The following is a 21,195-nucleotide window of genomic DNA, read 5'->3' as shown; positions in this document are numbered from 1 at the left end:
CAGCGCTGGAAGGTATTGGCGTGTTGTAGCGAAAAAAAGACATTAAAAAGTATATGTTGATGATTTGCGCTAAAAAAAAACGAGAAAAGTTTGCGGCGTAGCCTCAAGCGACAACTATCCAAAAAAATGTTGCCGTAAGCGTTAGCGTAAACAAAAAGTCTACGCCGCAAGTCTACGGCGTAGAATTTGCGGCGTATACGTACATCTTTGGTTGCCGCGACGTTCGAAAGGACGTGGATTCGACACCGCTCCAGAGCATGCGGCTGTGTCTCGACAAAGACACTTAATGGCAAGCCAAAATAAGGGGAACAGCTGACTCGAAGACTATATGTCACTTCGCTGCATCCCGTCGTCTGTTGTAGGTTATGATCATATCTGTGAGCGCATTGTTCTGTATGTTATCGCAATGGGCGCGAATAAAAGCATGATTATTATTGTCGTGGCAAATGGGAAGAGACCATCCCCCATATATTAAACCACTGCCCTACCGTGGTGTCTGTTGTAACGGAACGACACAGTTCAATATTGTGAGAGGTCGTGAAGCATGTAGGCCTACCTGCCGAATGGTAACCTTTGCTTACCATTGACGGTATGGTTAAACAACAGGAAGCACAGTGGAAGCGGGCGGTGTCGATCTGCGCCCAGACATTATCTTGCAACGGCCTTGAGAGTTCCTGCTCGTGGGGTAGCAGAGGTGGCTAGAAAAGTGGTCTCAATCGAAGGTTCTCTTCGTGTCTGGAAAGCTTGGAACGCCGGGCTCTCTTGTGGAAGGGCTACGTCGTAGAAAAGAGGACTCCAGCGATCAGAAGCTTTGAGGTAAGTATCCGAGCGCGCAAGACAGAAAACTTCACAGCCTTCTAGTAATTGTGTGGCGTCATAGTACGTTAAATCTATTGTTCCATTATCAATTTATCTATAAACAATTGTCTTTTCATCAGCAAGCTGCAGTCCAATGAAAAAAACAATCATCATCAATAAGTAAAATAGAAATGAATGAAGTACGGTAGCATATTTATTGCATATTGTGAATGGACTCATATCATCTATCAATTACGTAATATCATTAACAACACTGGATCTACAATCTGCATTCTCATTTTTCAATATTTTGAAATATTACACAATAGCCTACACACTGCCTTGTCTTGATATGCTGCTCTTGCCCGCTCGGATCAACCCCGCGTTGCTTTTATCACATCGATAAACACGATTTTCCGAACAACTTGATGCAACCTTCAAAGCTTCATCCCACTAGTCTATATTTTTCCTGGTAACTTAGCCTAGTCATGTCTACACTTCAATCGCTAGTCCCCCCGACCAAGCTGGGTAAAACTACCCTATTGTCTGGCCAGTGTACATCCGTGCTCTTTGGTTCAACGTCTACGCTTCTCTAGTAGGTAGGCTAAAGTAGACCTATCAAAATATTTTATTTTATTTTTGTCTCCCACGAGAATTTAAATTTCTCTGTAGCTAAGCTTCCCTTTCTGGTGGGAGACCCCAAAGTTTATCCGCTCTGCCTACGGGCAGACCGGGTATTGGAGTCAAACGTGCTTGTGTTACGGTCACGCGATGGAGACATGGGCGCGCTGCTCGGCTACGAAACTATTGTCGGCACTACTCACCTCACACGACGGGCCGACCTTTTTGCGTTTGCAAAAAGTTAAGCCCGTCTTCTTGACCCGCTCCGCCATTCTAAATTTTGAGGACGAGTCGCATAAAATTTTCGCTCCTCATGTAGGCTACCTTATACCTAGACTCTCTAGCCTGGCCTACGCGACCTAAGTTATTGGGCGTCCCTTCTGGGTACATTACTACGCCAAAATCACGTCGTTCTCCGCTACCGCAGGGTATGGCAGGCCGGTTCTTTAATGTCTCTGACCTGGCTATGCTTATTGTGTTCTTCTCGCCGTGTCAACTATTTTATACTCGTGCGTTGTTGATCAAAAAAAACAGTTCATCACCGCTTAGCTGTCAGTGATCATACTTCTAGCATTTACAAGCATATGGTCAGTTATTGATTGGGCTACTGTAGCCTGTAGGTCGGTCTTTGTTGTGCATATCTCCTACATCACAGACCAGCTAGCCCAGGAATGTCCAAACTTTTCCCCAGGTGGGCCAAATTTGACAATGCAAAACTGCACGCGGACGAACAATGTCTGATAATCTTGTTTTGCTCTAAAAATGGTCCATTATTAATATACTTAATATACTTATAAAAAATATATATCTAGGCCCATACCTGCCGTTCATTTACACTAGCTAATCATTATTAAACAATAAGTTAACTATTTAAAATTGGAAGGAAAATGTTGAATATTGCAGACATTTTTAGCTGTTCTATTCTTGTCTTCTCCTTGTCAGCTTTAGCCTATAGGATTAAATTTATCTTCATCAGATATTTTCAAATCATACTTGGAGAATTTATGTCAAGTAGGCTTAGGCTAAGTTATTTTTTTGCTGCCTTTTCAGCTTAAATTTAACTACAGCAGTGGTTCTCAAAGCATGAGTCGCGACCCAAACATGAGTCGCGCAGGGTCAAAAAATGGGTCCCGCTATGATGATTCATTTCTGCCCAAACACATTTTTTTCATTTCAATTTTCAAGTATTTTCAATTCGATCGCTACATCCCGGATATAAATCTGGCATCTCAGATGTGGGTCTGAAATCCGTTCATTGCAAAGGTTGACCACATCAGAGGATATTGCAGGACTACAGGAAGAGCTTATCCAACTGCATCACGATCAGTTCCATTAACAACTGTTTTCCACAGCGTCACTTGAAGAAGTCTGGACTTCGGTTAAAAAGGAAAAGCCAATAATAGATGACGAAGCAATGACTTTTCTGCTCCCGTTTGCGACCACGTATTTGTGCGAGTAAGGATTTTCGGCACTGTCGGTTATACTAAAACCAAGGCTCACAATCGCCTCGATCCTGGTGACGATCTGCGCATTGCGCTCACTGAAATAGAGCAGTGCATTGAAGATATTATGAAGGAAAAACTTCAGTATCATCAATCACACTAATATAAATCAATCATTTGTTTGTGATAAATCATTGTTTCATAGTATTGTGTACTACAACTGGTTGTCTGCGTCTTTTTCTATTTCGTACGTATCAGAAAAAATACATTTTTTGATGTTTGAGGCTTGGGTCGTGAAGTGTTCATAAAACTCAGATTTGGGTCGCGGTCAAAAAAGTTTAAGAACCACTAAACTACAGGAAACTCATTGTCAATGGGTAGGCTATAATGATTGGTCAAAGTAAAATGTAGAAAACCTACCTTCAATTTACAATCTATGAGAATATAGGTTATCTTTTTAAACTTACACCAAATAAACAACCACTTTGATAAATTAATGGTTCTCTGATAAACAAACAAGCACAGTTTCGAGAGGCTAAGTTATTTCAACAAAACATTCATAACTTAGGTTACGGTACATTTTTTACTCTCTGCAGTTCAATTTGATTATTAACTATATTTGAGCTAAAGGTCATCGAAGTTCAATCTTTCAATTTTTTCTCTTCCAAGCTCTTCTTCATTTGAGCAATGTATCTGTTGGTCACCATTTTCAAAACGAAAACTGGCAACAGTTGGTAAATGGAATTCTGAATAAATAACGTAAAAAAATTGTAGGTTGTGAGATAGGCCTATTCTACACTTTCTAAAAGCGTTTCAATTTTCTAAATTTAAGTACATGATAGATGCGACTTCACCATGAACGCATTAAGGTAGTTAGGCTATTGGCTAGTTTTCCAATAAAAGTTTTTATGTTAGACTTTATTGTAGATAAAGCAGAACGTTTTATTACTTTGGCTACCGTAGCCTACAACTCCGGCTAACGAAAGACTCCCGGTAACATAAAATAATTAGCAACTGCCTGTAACAACTTCTTTGAGAGACCGAAAGATGATATCTTTCCACAAACAAAGCAATGTAAGATTACCTTTATCGTAAACCAAAGGTTGCCGAACGTCTCCCTCTCCTTGTCTACAGTTGCGAGTAAAGAAGAAGCGTAGTCTTCTGCCGATATCATATTATTCCAAGCCATCATGTCCTTTGAAATGTTTGTTTTGACAAAGAATGGGGTAGAACACTGCGACATTTGCAAATGAGTTTATTAACATGTCTGTTCAAAAGTTACCGATCAAACGAATGATGTAGGCTAAGTAGCTAACTTTATTCATAAGATGAACATTTGAGTACCGTACTGAAAAGTTTGAGTGTTTATCAGAATAATTACGATTTCTAGCACTAGTTGCAACGTTTATCTGATGAAAGTGAAAGTAACAAACAAAGGCAAGCAAAGTGATTTATTGCTGCACTGATTTTCAGTAGAACCGTCCATACAAAACCTATAGGTTATTGCCTTTTTCATGTGAAACTGTTGAAAAAGCCTCGAAGTGTTTTGCGATATATTGTCAGCCATGTGGATGTGGACGTGGATGGGCCATGGAGGTTCTATGGCTCTATACACATAGATTCTGAGAATTATGTTTGAGATTCAATAGTTTAACTTTGTTTGCTAACAATGCAACAAAATGCAGCAGTAAGCTAAACATATAAGTTAAAATAAACATTAACAGACTATGGCCTACCTGGACAGTTAAACCTTCATCTTCGTATTCGTAACTAAGAATGAGTGAAAAGTGTTTCATAAAAGCTTTGGTGGCTCCATACACCGACCCTTGTAACGAGGGATACAACCCAGCAGCGGAAGATATGTTCATAACACAGCCTCGTCTTCTCTCTTTCATTCCAGGTAAGACAATTTGAGTCATCTAAATTTTTTTTAGTTTACTTACGATAATTTTACTCAAACGCCCAAGGTGATAGTTGAAACATTATTGTTTGGCATGACAGCACTTTCAATTTCTATCTTTCAATGAACTTTCTACTTTCAATGCTCTCTGAAAAATCGCTTTATAAAACTGAAATTATTGCTGTCAACAATTTATGCTTGTTTGTAGCCTAGTATTTCCGTCATATAATTTCAGAAATTAAGTCCAGATTTTTGCGTTTGCAGAGTGTTCTGCCCGCTTATCAACCTTTAAATAGTATTAAATCAGTGGCCTATAAAAGCTCTTGCCAAAGTGAGTAGAAACTTTTAGCCTAATTAAGACTGGCTGTAAGAGTGGTAACGTCATGCAGTTCACAAATTATGCATGAATGTGTTGAGGCAAGACTGGTTTCAGCTTACCTTTAATACACTTAACATGTTGATTCGTGTTATGTTTGTTATAAGGCTTTGGAGATTTGGGATTTCTGTAAACTTGGCTAGAGGTTGAGCTACTCCAACATTGTTCACTAGCACTCCAATGTCGTAACCATCCAGAAAAGCCTCAACCTTTTCGTAAATCGATTCATCGTCACTAAAGTCGATTTGCAAATGTTTTACTAAGACTCCGTGTTGGCAAACTGCAATGACCAACAGAAGGGCTTATTACTTCTTGTTATCAATGTGGAACGCTTCAATTATTGTCTGCTTGAAGGAGGCGCGAATCTAGGAGTTTTTTTCGGGGGGGGGGCCAGAAAATTTGAAAATCAATTAAAGAAAAAGATAAAACACATATGAACAATGATACTACGACATATAGCCCAGATATGATATAAAATAGACATTAAAACAGCTATTTTCATCAATTGTGAATGTTTAAAAAATAAATTTTGCTTCAATAAAAATTGCTAAGCATGCAAAGTAAACTTGAAATCTGGTTTAAAACCCTGCATGTAGTATCCATGACCAATTGGGTATATTTTATGTTTGCAGGCATAGCCTATACGGTAATTGATTGAAATTATAATGAAGACTAAGAAATATAAAACAGCCATTCCAGTGGCTTTGCCAGAATTTTTGAAAGATTTTTTTTATGACGTCAGGCGGGCGAAGCCCACCGGCGTGTTCGCCTAGCCCTAAGACGACACCCAGCAGCGGGGGTCTGGGGGGACCCCCTCCCAGAAAATTTTGAATATTTACTTTGAATTTGGTGCATTCTGAGAGCATTTTCAACAAAAATGTGGGTATGAATATTCCTATAAAATGGTGCTGTCCGGTGGAATAGCAAAAGGATAAGATCATGGTTTTTTCGGCATTTTTCGGAAATAAAGCTAAGTCTCTATGTTTTCTTGTTGCTAATTCCTGGCTGAGATATTTGAATGTTTGGTATTGGCAAAACTCGCTCTTTTAATGCAGTTTCGTGTAAAGTTAAGTAAACTTTGTTTTAGAGACATAAAGAGACTGAAAGCATCATTCTCAATATCATGACGTCACACGCGTGCCAATAGGGGGGGTTGAAACCCCCCAACCCCCTTCCTGGCTACGCCACTGAGCCATTCAAGGTTTCAGGTTGTTTCAACTGACGCCATTTGGTTCATCGTTGGTTTCAGCCCCAACAAATGTTGCTATTAAAATGTATTTGATGTTGTATGAAAGAAAATAACGGAGTCTGATCGATGGATAATTTCAACCATAATAACAAAAAAACTATCCCCCCCGGGGATAAGTTAAGTCCGCCGTGGGACTAACATCAGCTGTTTAGAAGCATATCGAACCATTTGATGCGGAAACATACTATTTCAACAATTCCTCACAAAATTTCGGGGGGGGCCCGGGCCCCCGGACCCCCCCATAAATCCGCGCCTGCTTGAAGCAAAACTGGGCTATTGTGAAAATTTCTAATATTTTTTATCCTAGCCTACTCAATAAAATCCCTCAGTCTTGTTTTCGTATCGAAATATTTAGTTTTGTTTCGATTTCGAAGCAAAGCAAGTTGGTTGTGTTCAGGGGCGCCGGAAGGGGGGGGGGGGGGGCAGGGGGGCGATCGCCCCCCTTGCCCTCAAATTTTCTCTGGATGGGAGGGTAAGGGGGGTGGTCACAGCGGTAAACCATAATCTCTTCGTGGGAAAATTGTAACGTAAGATTCCCAAATCCGTTCGTCTGCATGCAATGACCCAAAAATAAACACACTTTCGAAACGTCTATTCAAAAGTGTATTCCAGTAAAATTAGCCCGAGGCTATCGAAATGACTGGTGCAACGCCGTACACCTAAAAACTGTCACTACAATACAAATTACTTGGATAAAAGACGGAACTTTTGTCCAGCTAGCAAGCACTAAGCCAACAGTTAAATGTGCGGCCAACTTTCAAACAATCATTTTACGAATGACCAGAATAGATATCAATATCTCAAATTCACGTAGAAAGTAACTGTGACGCAATAAATGAAAGACAATTATGAAGTCATTCCAACAGGTGTTTAAGCTGATGTAATATTTCCTGTTTAAACAGGCCCAAACAGGTCTTATGAACGATGGTGCAATTTTGGCACATGCTTTAGGAATTTCCATGACGTAATATTCAGTAGACTTGAACGGTTTTATATGACGTTTGATTTGTACAGAGATTGGCCGTAACAGGGGGCAAAGATGCCCTTTCAAAGTCATGTGAGCTATTGCTAATTTTTCAATAGCCTATAACAATTTCTGCTATTCGCTTTTAGTCTAATTACAATCTTTCATTTTTGCCTCAAAATAATATTCACACACAAAATTCTGTATCACAGTAGGTTACATCATTATAACATAGCATTATGCCCTTCCGTGCCGTTGTTTTTTGTATACCGTTATGTAGTTCTTGTATCGTTACTCGATAATGAGCTATTGTGTAGGTCACAAACATTATTTATTGAAATTCTATCACTCCTTTGCTTCTTCAAAGACGGTTTTGTCACAACCATGTTTGATGTTTATCACCAGCTGTGAAAATCAAACGTCAATGATTCCAGGCACCTCTAAGGACCGTTTTGCATTGCATAGGACCAGTCCAAAGGTTGGGCCGGATGGCCGGGTATTGTTGATGGCTTATGAGAAAAGAAAATGTTCCTAGTGGTCTTGGTTTTAGTTAGAAAAAAGATCTGAGTGATACAGAATTGTAGGAAAGTTAAGGAATGGTAGCCTATAAACGTCTTAGCATAGCAAAGAGTGTGAGAACCTGGAAGTTAAATTTTTTTAGAAGGAAAAGAGTAAGTAAAGCCGTTATGACATAGGGTCAAATTAGGAAAGGTGAATGCTGAACGCAGTTTTAGCGCCATGAGGAGAGTAAAAATGTGGCTTCGTACCACAATGACAGACAACAGTTTAAACAACCGAATGTTTGCGACTATTCACAAACAGGTGATGGACACCATTGACTTAGAAGCTGTTGCAAATGAGCTCATTCGAGCAACCGACGCGCGTGAAATGTACTTTGGATTGGTTTGATATTTGTCTATATACAATACACATACTGTATACAAATTATCCCGTGGACACATTTTATACTTTGCAGCAGATTGTGACGCTATGAACGTGAAATTTATCTTTCGTTCTTGTTCAAGCTATTTCAATATATTTATTCATTTATCTTCATCTGTCTCACATTTCGATTATATGGCTAATAGGGGAAAAACGATTAACGAACTGCCCAGCATTATCTCTATATCTTATCTTAAAACTTAAAAAAGTGCCCTTTTTCATAATCCTGCCCCCCCAGTCAAAAATCGTTCCGGCGCCCCTGGTTGTGTTGAGGACTCAAAAAAAAAAAAAAAAACGGAAGCATTAATTGGAATTTCGAAACACAGGGAGGTCTTTTAAATTTGATGTGAATACCATTGCGATGTGTTGCTCAAAGAATTCCTATAGGAAAATGTTGATGCTTGTGTGTGCGATCAACCAAAAAATAATATTTTTCGTCTTTATTTCGACTGAATTCATTAGTTTCTTTGTGAAAAATTTGTTTCTTTTTCTATGAAATCTCTTTTTGTAGATTAAAATTTTGTTGTGCTTCAACCACCGAAAAATCGTTTTTGAACACACTTAGCCTATTGATTATTATTAATAATAATATATGATGATTTAGTTATTGCACATGGAAAGATTTCCATTACATACTTATATCTTCAGACACTTTTTTCAACTTCTCCTGATTTCGAGCTATCAAAATAATGTTTTGTCCATGTGAGGCAAGCTGAAAAACAAATAATATAATTGAATTGAAACAGCCTATCCCCGAGGATTGAGGAACAGAAGATTAGTAGACCTTTAAAATATTGAAATATTTTTGTGTAAATAGAGAAAAATTGGGTCATGTGAAAACACTTGTAATAGCTATTTACCAACAGTAGTCTATCATGCCTAGTTATTGACAGGGCCGTTGAAAGGATATTTTGGGTCCGATACCCATAAGATCCCCGAGCCCCAAATCAAGACGCTTCTGAGAAAAACACATCATATCGAAAGAATATGCGGTATTTTTTCAAGTTTCCAGTCCACTGTAATCAGTGCTGTGTCAGGAGGGGGAAGGGAGCAAAGGGCCCCCACAGATAATAGATTTTTATGTTTCGATAACAACATGTTTACCATACTGTTTTAAACTTTCATTCTAGGCTACTAGGAGTGTGGCTAGGTCGATGTTTTTTCGTAATTTTTTTAGTGCAGAGTAACTTGTAGTAAACTACTCATTTGGATGGAGCAGTCATGTGTTAGCAATTGGCACAGATAGTGTAGTTTTAGTAGTTAGTTTCAGTATGCATGTTCTTTGCTCTCGGTATTCTCTAGGATGGTGTTAACAATACCTGGTGTTAATTTTCTTCAAAAAATTAATTGAGTCTAACGAAAAGAAACGTTTTTGACACTCATACAACTTATTTTGCTCATCTATGCAAAAAAATTGCTATCATAAATAAATTCCACGTTTAAGGATAAAATTACGATATAGCTACCTTAAACGCAATAGCTTTTCCTATTCCATCCGTAGCTCCGGTAACAACTGGAAGCAAATGCATGTCATTAACACAATATAATGTTGGAGGTATCAATGTGATTGACACCCAATTAGTAGCAGGAATATTGTCCCCAATTTTATAACTCAGCCAATTGTAGCTTTGACACTTGAACTGGCAGCTTTTAATCAGCGTCACCCATTGATCGTAGCTGGAGCAACATCACCACCTAACGGAAACCCACCAAGCAACATCAATGTAAAGAAAAACAGCAAGGTTTAGCGTTTTGTTGCTGATCATTTTCATGCAGGCTAACCGTTATTTGTCTTCATTCGCTTTTTTTGGCCTTTTTATCAGGAGTGTGAAGTCGGGCAAAATTATACGACTCCGAACTGGCGGATTCCGACTTCAGTGTTGCCAGTTTTTTAGAGTTGCCAGATTTTTTTAAATTTTTGACAAAAAATAAACTGAACTGAACTTGTCCTTCATATTTTTAAAATTTATTTTCACTTAAAATGTGATTGAAATTGAAGCGGCGACTTTCACAAAAACTGAAAAAATCAACTGCTTTTGTTTTCTGGTGAATTTTTAGAGCGCAAAACGGAGAACAAAAGACTATATTTTGAAAAAAAAATTGCCAACCAACTTTTATTGTTCGTCGTTTTGTATCCAGTCTGAGTCGGCCTTTTTTAACTTCTCCGACTTCGAATATGCCAAATCCCTCCGCCCTCACGACTTTGATTCCATAGCCCTGTTTTTATAGCGTATGTGCCGTATCGGTGCGCTCTTGTTTTAATTTTGAGAACTGTTTGTGTAAGGCGAGCATCAACTAATGCAGTTAGGCTACTGTTAATACTGGTTATCCACCACATAAAATGGACAGCAAACCGGCTAGATTTATCAGAGACTTATTTTTTTACACATCAGAATTGTTCTAACGATATAAATTTCGTTTCCTATAACAACATCGCTAAACTAATAGTTGTCACCTGACCACTTTCCATATTTTCGAAAGTCAGGATACGATGTGAAAATGTAGACTCTGATAAGGTGGGTCAAATTGCGGAGTAGTTTCCAACCAACATAAAAAGCAAACAATCTTCCAATCCATTCAAATGTATTGTCATACATCTCCATGCACAGCTGCAAGTGCTATATTTAACACAAAACCTTACGCTGTTTGTTTGCTACTCCAGGCAAAGTTGCTATTACGATTTGAGCAGTGGGTTAGCTTAGCATAGGCTACATGCGACAATTTAAATCCCAAGTGAAATGTTACAGATAAAAGAAATTTTGCACTACAAGCATCTATTTCATTAATCCTTCTATTTTCATTAATCCAGGATTCTACTTATGTAGGCTATAATCTTACGACTCATTAAAATTCTACGTGAGCATTATCCTTAAGATCAAGCGGCGCTGGATCGGCTCCTGGGTTGTGTGCTTGAGCAACGGCGTTTCAAGGACGGGTCTACATTGAGCGGTACGATTACGATACCTAGAATAATTCATAAACAACAACATTTCAACAAGCGAAAACTCCACTCTATCAAAATCGGGCCTGCGTCAGTGGTTGAAAGCTTTTACAAGTACAGTATGCGAAGTTGCCAGGAATAACCTCTCACAGACTTTGCCTGTCTAAGGATGTAGATTTAAAACCAAACCTTATCCATTCGACGTTTGATCAAGCTTGTTGGGTTGATTCTCTAGGCTAGGCTACCTGCTAAATTAGTGAACCGCCAAAAGGCTTCAGATAGGCTTTTTAATAGAAACAAGTAGGCCTATGCTAGCCTAGATTTTGCATCTCTCCGCAATTTTTGTTTAATAACTCAACTCAATGCGTCTGCCTGTTTTAAATCACATATAGACTATATTCTACTGCATTAGGCCTAGGCTACATCAAAAAGATTGGAGATGTTTTGAGCATTCTCGTTCACCCGAAATCAAAATCATTGAACACAAGCGTTTAACATCAATCTAAAAAGCGATTTATTCTGTTCCGAGACAAAATTATTTTTAAAAGCATACATTCACTGCAGCCAATGAATTGAAAACTACACATATGCTTTTTGAGGAAACGATTCCACACGGGAAGCCAACAATGCAGGCATTCCATTACCAGCTTCCACGTGGCAAAAGCTGGTTTACTCTTCATATTTTTAATTTTTTGAAAGTCCTTTTCAACTCACGGTAGCCTGTTGGCTGAATAGACTAACTTACATCAAGTCGAAACTACACTATGAAAGCAGAAAGTGGTGTTTTAAATACAGTATGATCATACACCAAGTAGCCCGGCGTACTTTCTCAAGACGTGTTCTGGTAATTTCGGTAGGACTGCGAGAAATGAACCCTATTAGTTGAAATGACATGGTTCGTGATAGTCTTAACCAATCAAGAAATCTTGCTAAATTCAAAAGCTCAACTGATGCAGAAAACAAATCCGCTTGGTAAATTCTACCAGGGCTCATTTTACCACTTTTTGTGGTGGACGTCAGGTTCTATCACAGCCTAGATTAGACTTATGAAGCATTAGGCTACGAAGTGCACTTGTTTAAAAACGTGAGAAAGAACTTTTATGCTCTACGCGTGTATACAATAGAAAATGAAATAACCTACGTTAGTTCATCATTTGGCTGTGTAGATGTAGGAGCTTTATTTGGTCTTACAAAGCATATGCTCCTTAGGCTATAGGCTACAGTGTAGCTGCTATTTGATTACTGTGCAATTGAGGAAGTCATTAGTTTCATTTATCGTGATGAGCTGTATTTCTTGCAATTTTGTATTTATGTAAGTCAGCTCGACAACACATTAAGTTACTCCATTTAAATTGTTCAGTTTTTGTAAACTCAAAGCTTATAGCTTAATTTAATTGAATACCGTAAAACGGGGATACTTTGAAACCGGGGTAAACTTTGAACAGTTCCCCAAAATTAGTTGTCAAGGTAATAGTTTTGTTAATAACTCCGTAATAAAGGGAAATTTCGGGTTAAAAGTCATTTTTTTGTAGTCCTTGGTAAAATTACTTTCGATTAAGTCTGGAGTTTTGGTTCGAGACTAAATTTACTTCACGCTCCAGTGCACAATTTTATAAATGAGTGAATTTAGCAAAACAGCATGGTGAAGTAATGCGTTCCAACTTCTACCTGGTTCTCAGCCGTTTGATTGTATTTCAGCTCACTTTTTTAACCAGACGTTGGAAATATCATCAAGATCTTAAATCTATAAGGATTTTTGTGTATTTCAGTTTTTCTGAAAATCAGGGTCAGTGCCGGTCTTAGGGTATTGCGGGCCCCGTGTGGAATATGTTTTGCGGGCCCCAAGGACAATGATCCAATTCAGTAACGTATTTAGAAATGGGAGGGGGGTGTTGACGGCCGGCAGGCGAAGCCTGAGGGCGTGCTCGCCGAAGGCGACACCCAGCGGCGGGGGGTCTGGGGGGCCTCCCCCAGAAAATTTTGAAAAATTACTTTGAATTTGGTCCATTCTGAGAGCATGTTCAACAAAAATTTGGGTATGAATATTACTGTAAAATGGTGCTGTCCGGTGGCATAGCAAAAGGATAAGATCATGTTTTCTTGGGCATTTTTCAGAAATAAAGCTAAGTCTCTATGTCTTCTTGTTGCTAATTCCTGGCTGAGATATTTGAATGTTTGGTAACTAGCTCTTTTAATGTAGTTTCATTTAAAATTAGGCAAATTTTGTTTTAGAGACATAGGTTGATCGCTTTTTTGCCAGATTATTACAGTTTTATTATTGATTAATTTTGTCCTTGGTTGATCAAAAAACAATCTTATTCCGGTAAGCCACCAAGTTTTATGCTTTAAAGTTAACCCAAAGTTTAGAAAATGTAAACATACGCCATACATCTCGATGAGTAGGCCTATCAGACAAATGGCTTTAAGACAGTGAACTTACTTCATTTCTGATATATTCAAGTTTTGTATAACGAACCACTGTAATCAGCTATATATAAAAGATCAGTGCAATTTTTCACAGCTGTGGATATTGCAGTGTTTCCATGGACTGTACGAGTTAGCTGCAGACTACTATGGATACTAAACAGCTGTAGAGCATTAAGATCCTATACCATACTAATTCAGTGTTGATTAGAAAGCACAAAAGACTGAAAGCATAATTTTCAATATCGTGACATCACACGCGTTCCAAGGGGGGGGGGGAGGTGTAACTCCCAAACTCTCACTTGGCTACGCTACTGATCCAATTTGATTTAAGAAAATCGGTTTACTTTTACTTGGTTGCATAAATATGCATACAAAGCATGAATGAAAATACATCAAAAACACAATGCTCAACTTTCATGAAATGTGTGCATATTGTTTTATGGGAATATTTAAGCATGAAATATAACAATGCAAAAGAAACAAACCCAACCAAATGTACCTGTGCACTGTGCAGCAACCAGCAAGGACTCCTTATTATGCTTAAATTGGTCGGAATCCATCTGAACTCAGAAGTAGGTACCTAGATTGAAGTTGTTTGAAATGCTTGCAAAATGTCCAGCAGGTTCATTTCAGAAAAAGTTTTTACTAAAACTGCTGGCTGCCAAACTCAAAGTAACCTTGCAACTGAAGATGGGCAATATTGTCTGTCAGAGTCAGTTTCTATACAGTGGCAGAACAGCATTTAATTAAATTGTTTGCCTCATTCCTGCAAATGCAAGTTAAAACATAATCAAGCAGGCTAGAAATGGATTCGTACATGAAACTAAGCCACAACAGGCAAGACAACAGGGGGAAATTTTGAAGACGAGTGAAGGTGTTATTATTGAAGACATCATGCATCAAGTACGTAAACCATGCAATCATGCATCTTAATACTTTGCGGTGAAATACCTCAGTCATGTTATACAAACATATTGAAAAATAAATACAGCTACTCAATCCAAGAAAAAAAGCACATTGAGATGTATATCTCAATAAGTTAAATATGAAGTATCATATATAACATAATAAAAAAATGAAAACCACTGCACTTGCTATTTGCATGCCACATCTAGTAGCTCAGAGTAAAGACATGTTGTAAAACAATTTTAAGGTTATGGTATAGCGCACACTATGCATGCCATGTAGTTCATTAGGGCTATATAGTGAATGATGTAAAATACATGCAAAAATGCTATGGCCAGGGCCGTTTGAGAAAATATTTATCTGGGATTTCTTATCATCAACACCAAATTTAACCGAATAGACATTTTGTACGCACACTAGCTCTTCGAGCAAAGACTTGGCGTTTAGGTCATTTGGGTAAAAATTAGCCAGCACATCACATTTAGAGGAAATCGAGCACTTCTGCTATTGATCTAACATCATTGCAAGCAGCTGGAGTTTGAATAAGGCAAAGCTGACCTCAGAATTTAGTGGAATTAATCTGTTACCACCAGTAGTGACATCATTTAAGATGTTGTCAAAGAAGTAGATTCACTGGTGTCATTACTGCATTTACTGCAACTAGTATATTTTAAAAACTTAGAAATTGAAGAATGCTTTGTATATTTGCTCAACAACTCTTTTTTTAAATCCTTTTTTTCTTTGCTCCACTTTTACAATGATTAGGTATAGCTAATGGATAAATCACTAATGGTACTCTATTATTGAGTTAAACAACCTTTGCTGGTACAAAAATTACATTGGTATATCATCAATCTTCTTCTTGCTTATGAGGCAGCAATTCAGGTAACATCTCCCAATTGTTGCAACTAGAGCAGTGTCTTCATATATCATCAATCAATCACAGTCCTGATTATATTACTATTCAGTGAAAAAAATCCAAGCAATGAATAAGTGTACATTGTAGCGTACTGCACAAACTGTACATATCTAAATACAATAACAAGTAGCCTATATTAAGATTTAAAAATTGTTTAGGTTGGGTACTACAGAGTAATCAACTTGAAACAATTTGAAAAGATCCGGGCCCCTTAAATGTTATTTTTCAACCCATGGAATAACAATGACATTTTAGTACCGTACTGGAAGTAACATGTATCTAAACACAGTTGCCACAAGGTTGAACATTTTGGTTTCTGTTGTCACTGAGCAATGTTAAACATTTGGTAGCCTACATGGCGTTTTGAAAAAACCTGGGCCCCTCAATATTAGATTTTAAAAATTACATGCATAGGGCATAATAATGATAGTTTAATACTGGAAGTAACATGCATTTAAATTTTCACAAGAGTGAAGTTTCCTGAATTCATAGAATATTAAGTGATTTGATACATGGCGTTTTAAAAATCCGGGCCCTTTAAATGATTAGTTTTAAAACTACACATCATATATATGGCATAATAACAATGGTTATTGTATAGAAACTAACATGTATTCTATTTAAATGCAATTGTCACAAAACGAAATTCTGTTGTCACACTGCCATGTTAACTATTTGGCACATGGTGAAATGTCATGGGGGGCCTAAAAGCATGTAAAGGTGGCCCGACGCGACAATTTCAGCACTTGCCTCACCCTAAAGCCGCAACTGACTTCAAGGATACCGGTACTTGCTTGGGAATTGAATTGTTTCCATTAAACATGACAAAAATTACTGCATTTTCTGAGTAAATTGCGGGCCCCCTAATTTGCGGGCCCTGTGCGATCGCACGGTTCGCACACCCCAAAGACCGGCACTGATCAGGGTTTTCTGGCCAGCTAAGCTTTTATTTTACTGATGGGGTTATACTTTGAAAGTTGTTTTAGTATTGAGATATGAGAGGAATTGACGACGAAACTTCGAGAAAGAGGAAAAGAAAATGGCTGTGGAACTGGGTAAAAGCATTCGCAATGAAGATGACGTGATCCAGAAATGAGTGTTCCAAGCAGTAAGAAAAAATGTGTGCCAAGAGATGAGGCTTCTATCGCAAGTGAGGAAAGAAACAAAGATGATGAAGGAATAATGAGTGATGCAAGTCTATCCAACTGCGGTGAAAATGATTTGGAAGTTGGAGCCGAGTCTGATGAACAAAACGACAGTGTAAAGGAGAACACTGCTGTTGGCACATTCGTCATTATTCAATATGAAGGTGAAAAGTTTCCAGGAAAAATTATTTCGTTATGACGAAGGCGCTCTTGTATCCACACTAAGGCAAGGCAAAACATAGGATGGAGTTAGCCTACGTTCAAGGTGAAATCGATTATGAATGGAAAGACGTTTTAAAACGTAACATAGAGACTATTCCTGTTAATCCGATTCCCTGACCTTGAAAAAGAATGAGGACAATAAACCTTTATCACTATTTGAGGGAATTCTCCCCTAGCCTCAAATAACCCCCAAGATAGGGTTAAATGTCATAAACTGACTGTTGTGTGTACATATTCGTTGACATGTGTGTTTAAAATACCATTTTCTGTTCAAAGCAGTGTGATACGCAAAACAATATTGAACACAGAAAGGATTTTAATGCCAGTTCAAAGTAACCCCAAAATCTCGTGAAACTTTGAACACCACATAATTTCAAAAAAAGGTAGTTTGTGCAAAACATTTTTAACATTCCTTGCACGTGTCAATAGGGGTATATGTAGCCCCTAATATATTGCAATATCAGGACGGTGGGTTCAGAGTGTAAAAATTAACGATATAAAAAAGATGAAAATTGTTCAAAGTATCCCCAGTTTAAGAATGGCCAGAATATCAAAGCCTGGTTAATGTGGGTAGTTACTCATGGGAATAGACAACAAAAAAGCTGTATTGTGTGTTGCTGTGTGTTATAGTTTATGCGGTGCGGATCGTCAAACTCACTGGATTTGGACCCTTCTTATATTCAGGACCTCACAAATTTGTAATGCACTGCGCTTTGCTTGGATATATTGATAGATAGCACCTTGCCCACTGGCGTAGGAACCCCCTGCAATACCTGCAGTCGCAGGGGGCCCCCGCACCTAAAGAGCCCCACGTTTAAGGCCCCCTCTCGAGGTGGAAGACCTTTTTTGTTTTGAAAAACAACTTTTTTGGGACAAAAAACGAAGCATTTCTTAGCTGAAGATGCAGTGACAAGCCACGCAGGGGGGAGGCACTAGGTACGCCACAGACCTTGCCCCATTGTCATATCAAAATACATTCATCATGAAAGAAATCTGAGACTTTTGCAATGTACATTGTACAGTAAAAGCAGTTTTTCAGTTCATTGCGTAAGATAAAAGCAGTTTGCGTAAAAAGTAACTCTTTAGTTTTCATAGTCTGAGTTTTGTGCATCAAAGAATGCATCTTCCGTTGTAACGAGTTGGTCTATCATGTCTCTTGTTTCTTGGCGCAAGTATTTTTTCAGTTTGATAACATCTTGCTTCTTCGCAGCCTTAATCGGTAGCCTACTTGGCTAGTATAGCACTGACTAGCTTCTAAGGTAGGAAGAGCGTTAGGCTTAAGGATCCGAAATTTAGTTGGAACGAGTCCCATCATATTCTTTGAAACGTCAATTTCAAACAATGCTCCTTCCCGAAACGGAAGCTTTTACATTCTGACACGAGATACTTCTCAGTTCTCCGTTTCGTCGCTTTTTTTAGATTTTGTGATGTCGCTTAGTTTTTGTGATGTTGTTGGGTTCAGTCGTGTTCTCATTGCTTTAAGAATTGACGCTCCAGTTGTTTTAGGAACGAGGAGGCGACTGATTCTTAACTTATTCATCTACTTGTTTTAATGTATCAGGTTTGGTGGCCGTGCTTAACTATATTTATCGATGCATATACCGCAATATTAGATCCTTTTATGCACGTCTTAAACCATTATGGTTTTGCCACCTTTTCCTTTTGTTGGTTTTGTTACTGTATTTCTTTTTCACAATATCATTTCTTTTGTATTCTGACAAAGAAAAATAAATTGAATTGAATTGAATTGAATTTTTTTAAATATTGAGCCAAGTGTCCACGATAGTCTTTTATCAAGTCTTGGGTAACTCGAACCACTTCAAACTGTTCTTCAACCATGTTGATCCATCCATCATACCATTCCATCTTCTCTTTCCGCCGCTTCATTTTCTCAATCGTAGCAAAATGCCGGTCACATGGCAGAAAACTGTGACCCCTTATTGGCAGATTATGATCAATAGCATCAAGATCTCCGTTTTTTACCAGTGTATGAAAAAACTGCACTGCAGTGTGGTTATGGTTTTGGCCCCTGCAACCGTCAGAATAAACGTTTACCTTCTTGACTCCGGGTAAACCTTTGTTTTGGAGATAATGATGAAGGCACGAAACTACTTCATTTGCTCCTCGCTTTGCAACAGTTTCTGGCCACATGTACGTACATCGTAGATGTTTTCGTTTTTGCGCTGTACACACAAAAGTTATGCAGCCAAATTTGCTGCATGTAAAAAATTTCTCCAACAGGAAGGTGAGGAAAAGGTATGTAGGCTATTGTTGAAAATCGATAGCTAGTGCCTCCGTTTCTGGATCGTCTTCCGCTGTAGCAGAGTCAGCTGGTCATAAAAAGACTTAGCTTTGCGTTTGTGGAGTCAAATCTGATTGGAATTTTCTTCGCGTTGCTTGATGTTTTTCACTTTGTATCTTTATATCATTTATATAAATATGCTTTAATTTTATATACATATGCTAGAAACACAGCCTAAATTGTACTTTTTTTTTTTAGCAGAAGTGCGTTTTAGCAACGTGCGGAAGAATATCTAATATGTATGAAAGAATGGCCGAAGTCCTGGACTTGGGCCATTCTTCGAATCATACAAATTTATTTGCCTTAGATAACACGTTTCAAAGCGTGGATTTAAACCTTTCTTTTGCTCATAAGGTAGCGCTAGGCGTTAGTATTGCGATGGTGAGTATAACTCATTTTGTCAAAAATGTGGACTTGGGCCCTTCTCATTTTCAGGTATTCAATTGTTTATCATGTCAATAAGCAGAGCCTCGGGTCAGTTTTTTCTGCATGGCGTATTTCAAACCTGCAGCAACTACGGCTTCAACAAAGAGTAGGCTACGCTGACGAAGTTGATTTCGTTCATAATTCAATTCATCATTAGAAGTCGCTTAGGCTTAGCCTACTTCGAAAACATTGTTACAAATAGCGCACCAATTCGCGTTCACACAAAGAATAAATTTTGTTCGAGTTGGGTGATTTCAACTTTTGTGTTTAGCAAATATAGCCCTAGCCTACAATTTTGAAGCAGTCTGATAGGTAGATGATGCCCAACCAACTGTCTTATAGCACAAAATAGATATGTTTCTGGGCAGTAAAATCTCTCAGACTATTGCATATCACCCTGCTTGTAATTGCATGATCGAACTTCAAAATAATCCTGACTTTTGGTCCAGTTGCGGGAGAGGGTCGCTAATTTTTTTTAATTCTTTTGCACATTGCCTTATTTTTTATTTATTTTCGCGCATTGCCTTGTATGCGAGCTCCCGATGTTGGGTTGCTCAGCGAAGGCAAGTCGACCCTAGTGTTCTATCAGAAACAACTCCGGTTTGTGGTACCGATATGGGCTAGAGCAAAATCCCGAAAGCGGATTAGGCTGTTTCGTGCCACACAGTAACCTTGGTCTTGCAATGCGGGGTTTGCGATCAGTTCTCAAGGCTGATCTAGCTTGTTCCGCCGCTCAAATAACTTTGGGAACCTCAATGAGGCTGCCTGGCAAATTTCCCGAGATTTGGAAAAAGTAGGCCTACAATCTTCTTAATACGGCCAGAGCTTGTCGTATTTTATGCAGTCACTACGTTACACTCACCCTAGGCGCCCGAACAATCGTGCTAATTGCTTGGATACTGTTTTTTTTCGTGCACTCATATGTTTACAAGGAGTGACAGAGTGTTGGCCAATATGTTTCCCTACGTTAGCTTATTCTTGATCTTCAGGAGAAATCGATAAGCTCAAAGCCGCTGTTATTCACTCTATAACCGAAATAGAAAGCTCAGCAGTTCCTCAGTCTCAGCTCCATGTTAGTTTCAGCCTGTTCTAAATTTTGTTGGTCCCGGCCTCCACCTGTTGAGCCTCTTGATGAGGTAAGTCCAATAATTCACTATAATTCTGTTGTTTCTCGTAGTGGTAGAACCATTCTCAGGCGTGACCATGTGAACGATTCCGATCTGTCCTGATGGATAGGTGAGTCTTTTCCGTGAACGACATTTTGTGATTTTCATATGTTTGCAACACTCCTTGCGCGTGGCGATGCCATGTTTAAGTATTAATCTTGGTCACATTATCATGCATTTTCGTGTCTACTTGTTGCTGTAAGTTTCTCCACAGCTCTCATCGCTTCCAAGCAATTTGTGCACCAGTTTCCTTGGATGCGCTGTTTTTGCGTCGCATTGAATTGTTATAAGTATTCTTTCATGTTCCGTTCTGCCCATGTATTGCTGTTTGCCTTGCTGGTTGGTTATTGTTTTTTTTTTATTATTATTAGGACGGAGTCGGGGTGGGCCTTTTTTAACGACTTCGACTCCGGACACGCCAAAATCCCTCCCACTCCATGACGCATTCA

At 38.6% G+C, this 21,195-nt stretch overlaps 1 protein-coding gene across 1 annotated transcript; it reads right to left on the bottom strand.

The window, feature by feature from the left end:
* Positions 1 to 3,121: 3,121 nt before the first annotated feature.
* Positions 3,122 to 10,959, bottom strand: LOC145765270 (very-long-chain 3-oxoacyl-CoA reductase-like). Its single transcript, XM_082577070.1, has 7 exons — positions 10,748 to 10,959; positions 9,759 to 9,805; positions 8,929 to 9,004; positions 5,200 to 5,417; positions 4,598 to 4,780; positions 3,946 to 4,095; positions 3,122 to 3,607 (listed from the first exon to the last, which is right to left on the bottom strand). The coding sequence occupies exons 1-7, from the start codon at positions 10,893 to 10,895 to the stop codon at positions 3,503 to 3,505; spliced, it is 927 nt and encodes a 308-aa protein (XP_082433196.1). The 5' UTR covers positions 10,896 to 10,959; the 3' UTR covers positions 3,122 to 3,502.
* Positions 10,960 to 21,195: the final 10,236 nt, after the last annotated feature.

Source organism: Aplidium turbinatum, chromosome 2, assembly GCF_918807975.1.
Source record: "Aplidium turbinatum chromosome 2, kaAplTurb1.1, whole genome shotgun sequence".
Taxonomy (NCBI): Eukaryota; Metazoa; Chordata; class Ascidiacea; order Aplousobranchia; family Polyclinidae; genus Aplidium; species Aplidium turbinatum.
This window is presented reverse-complemented; position numbering and strand designations above follow the sequence as displayed.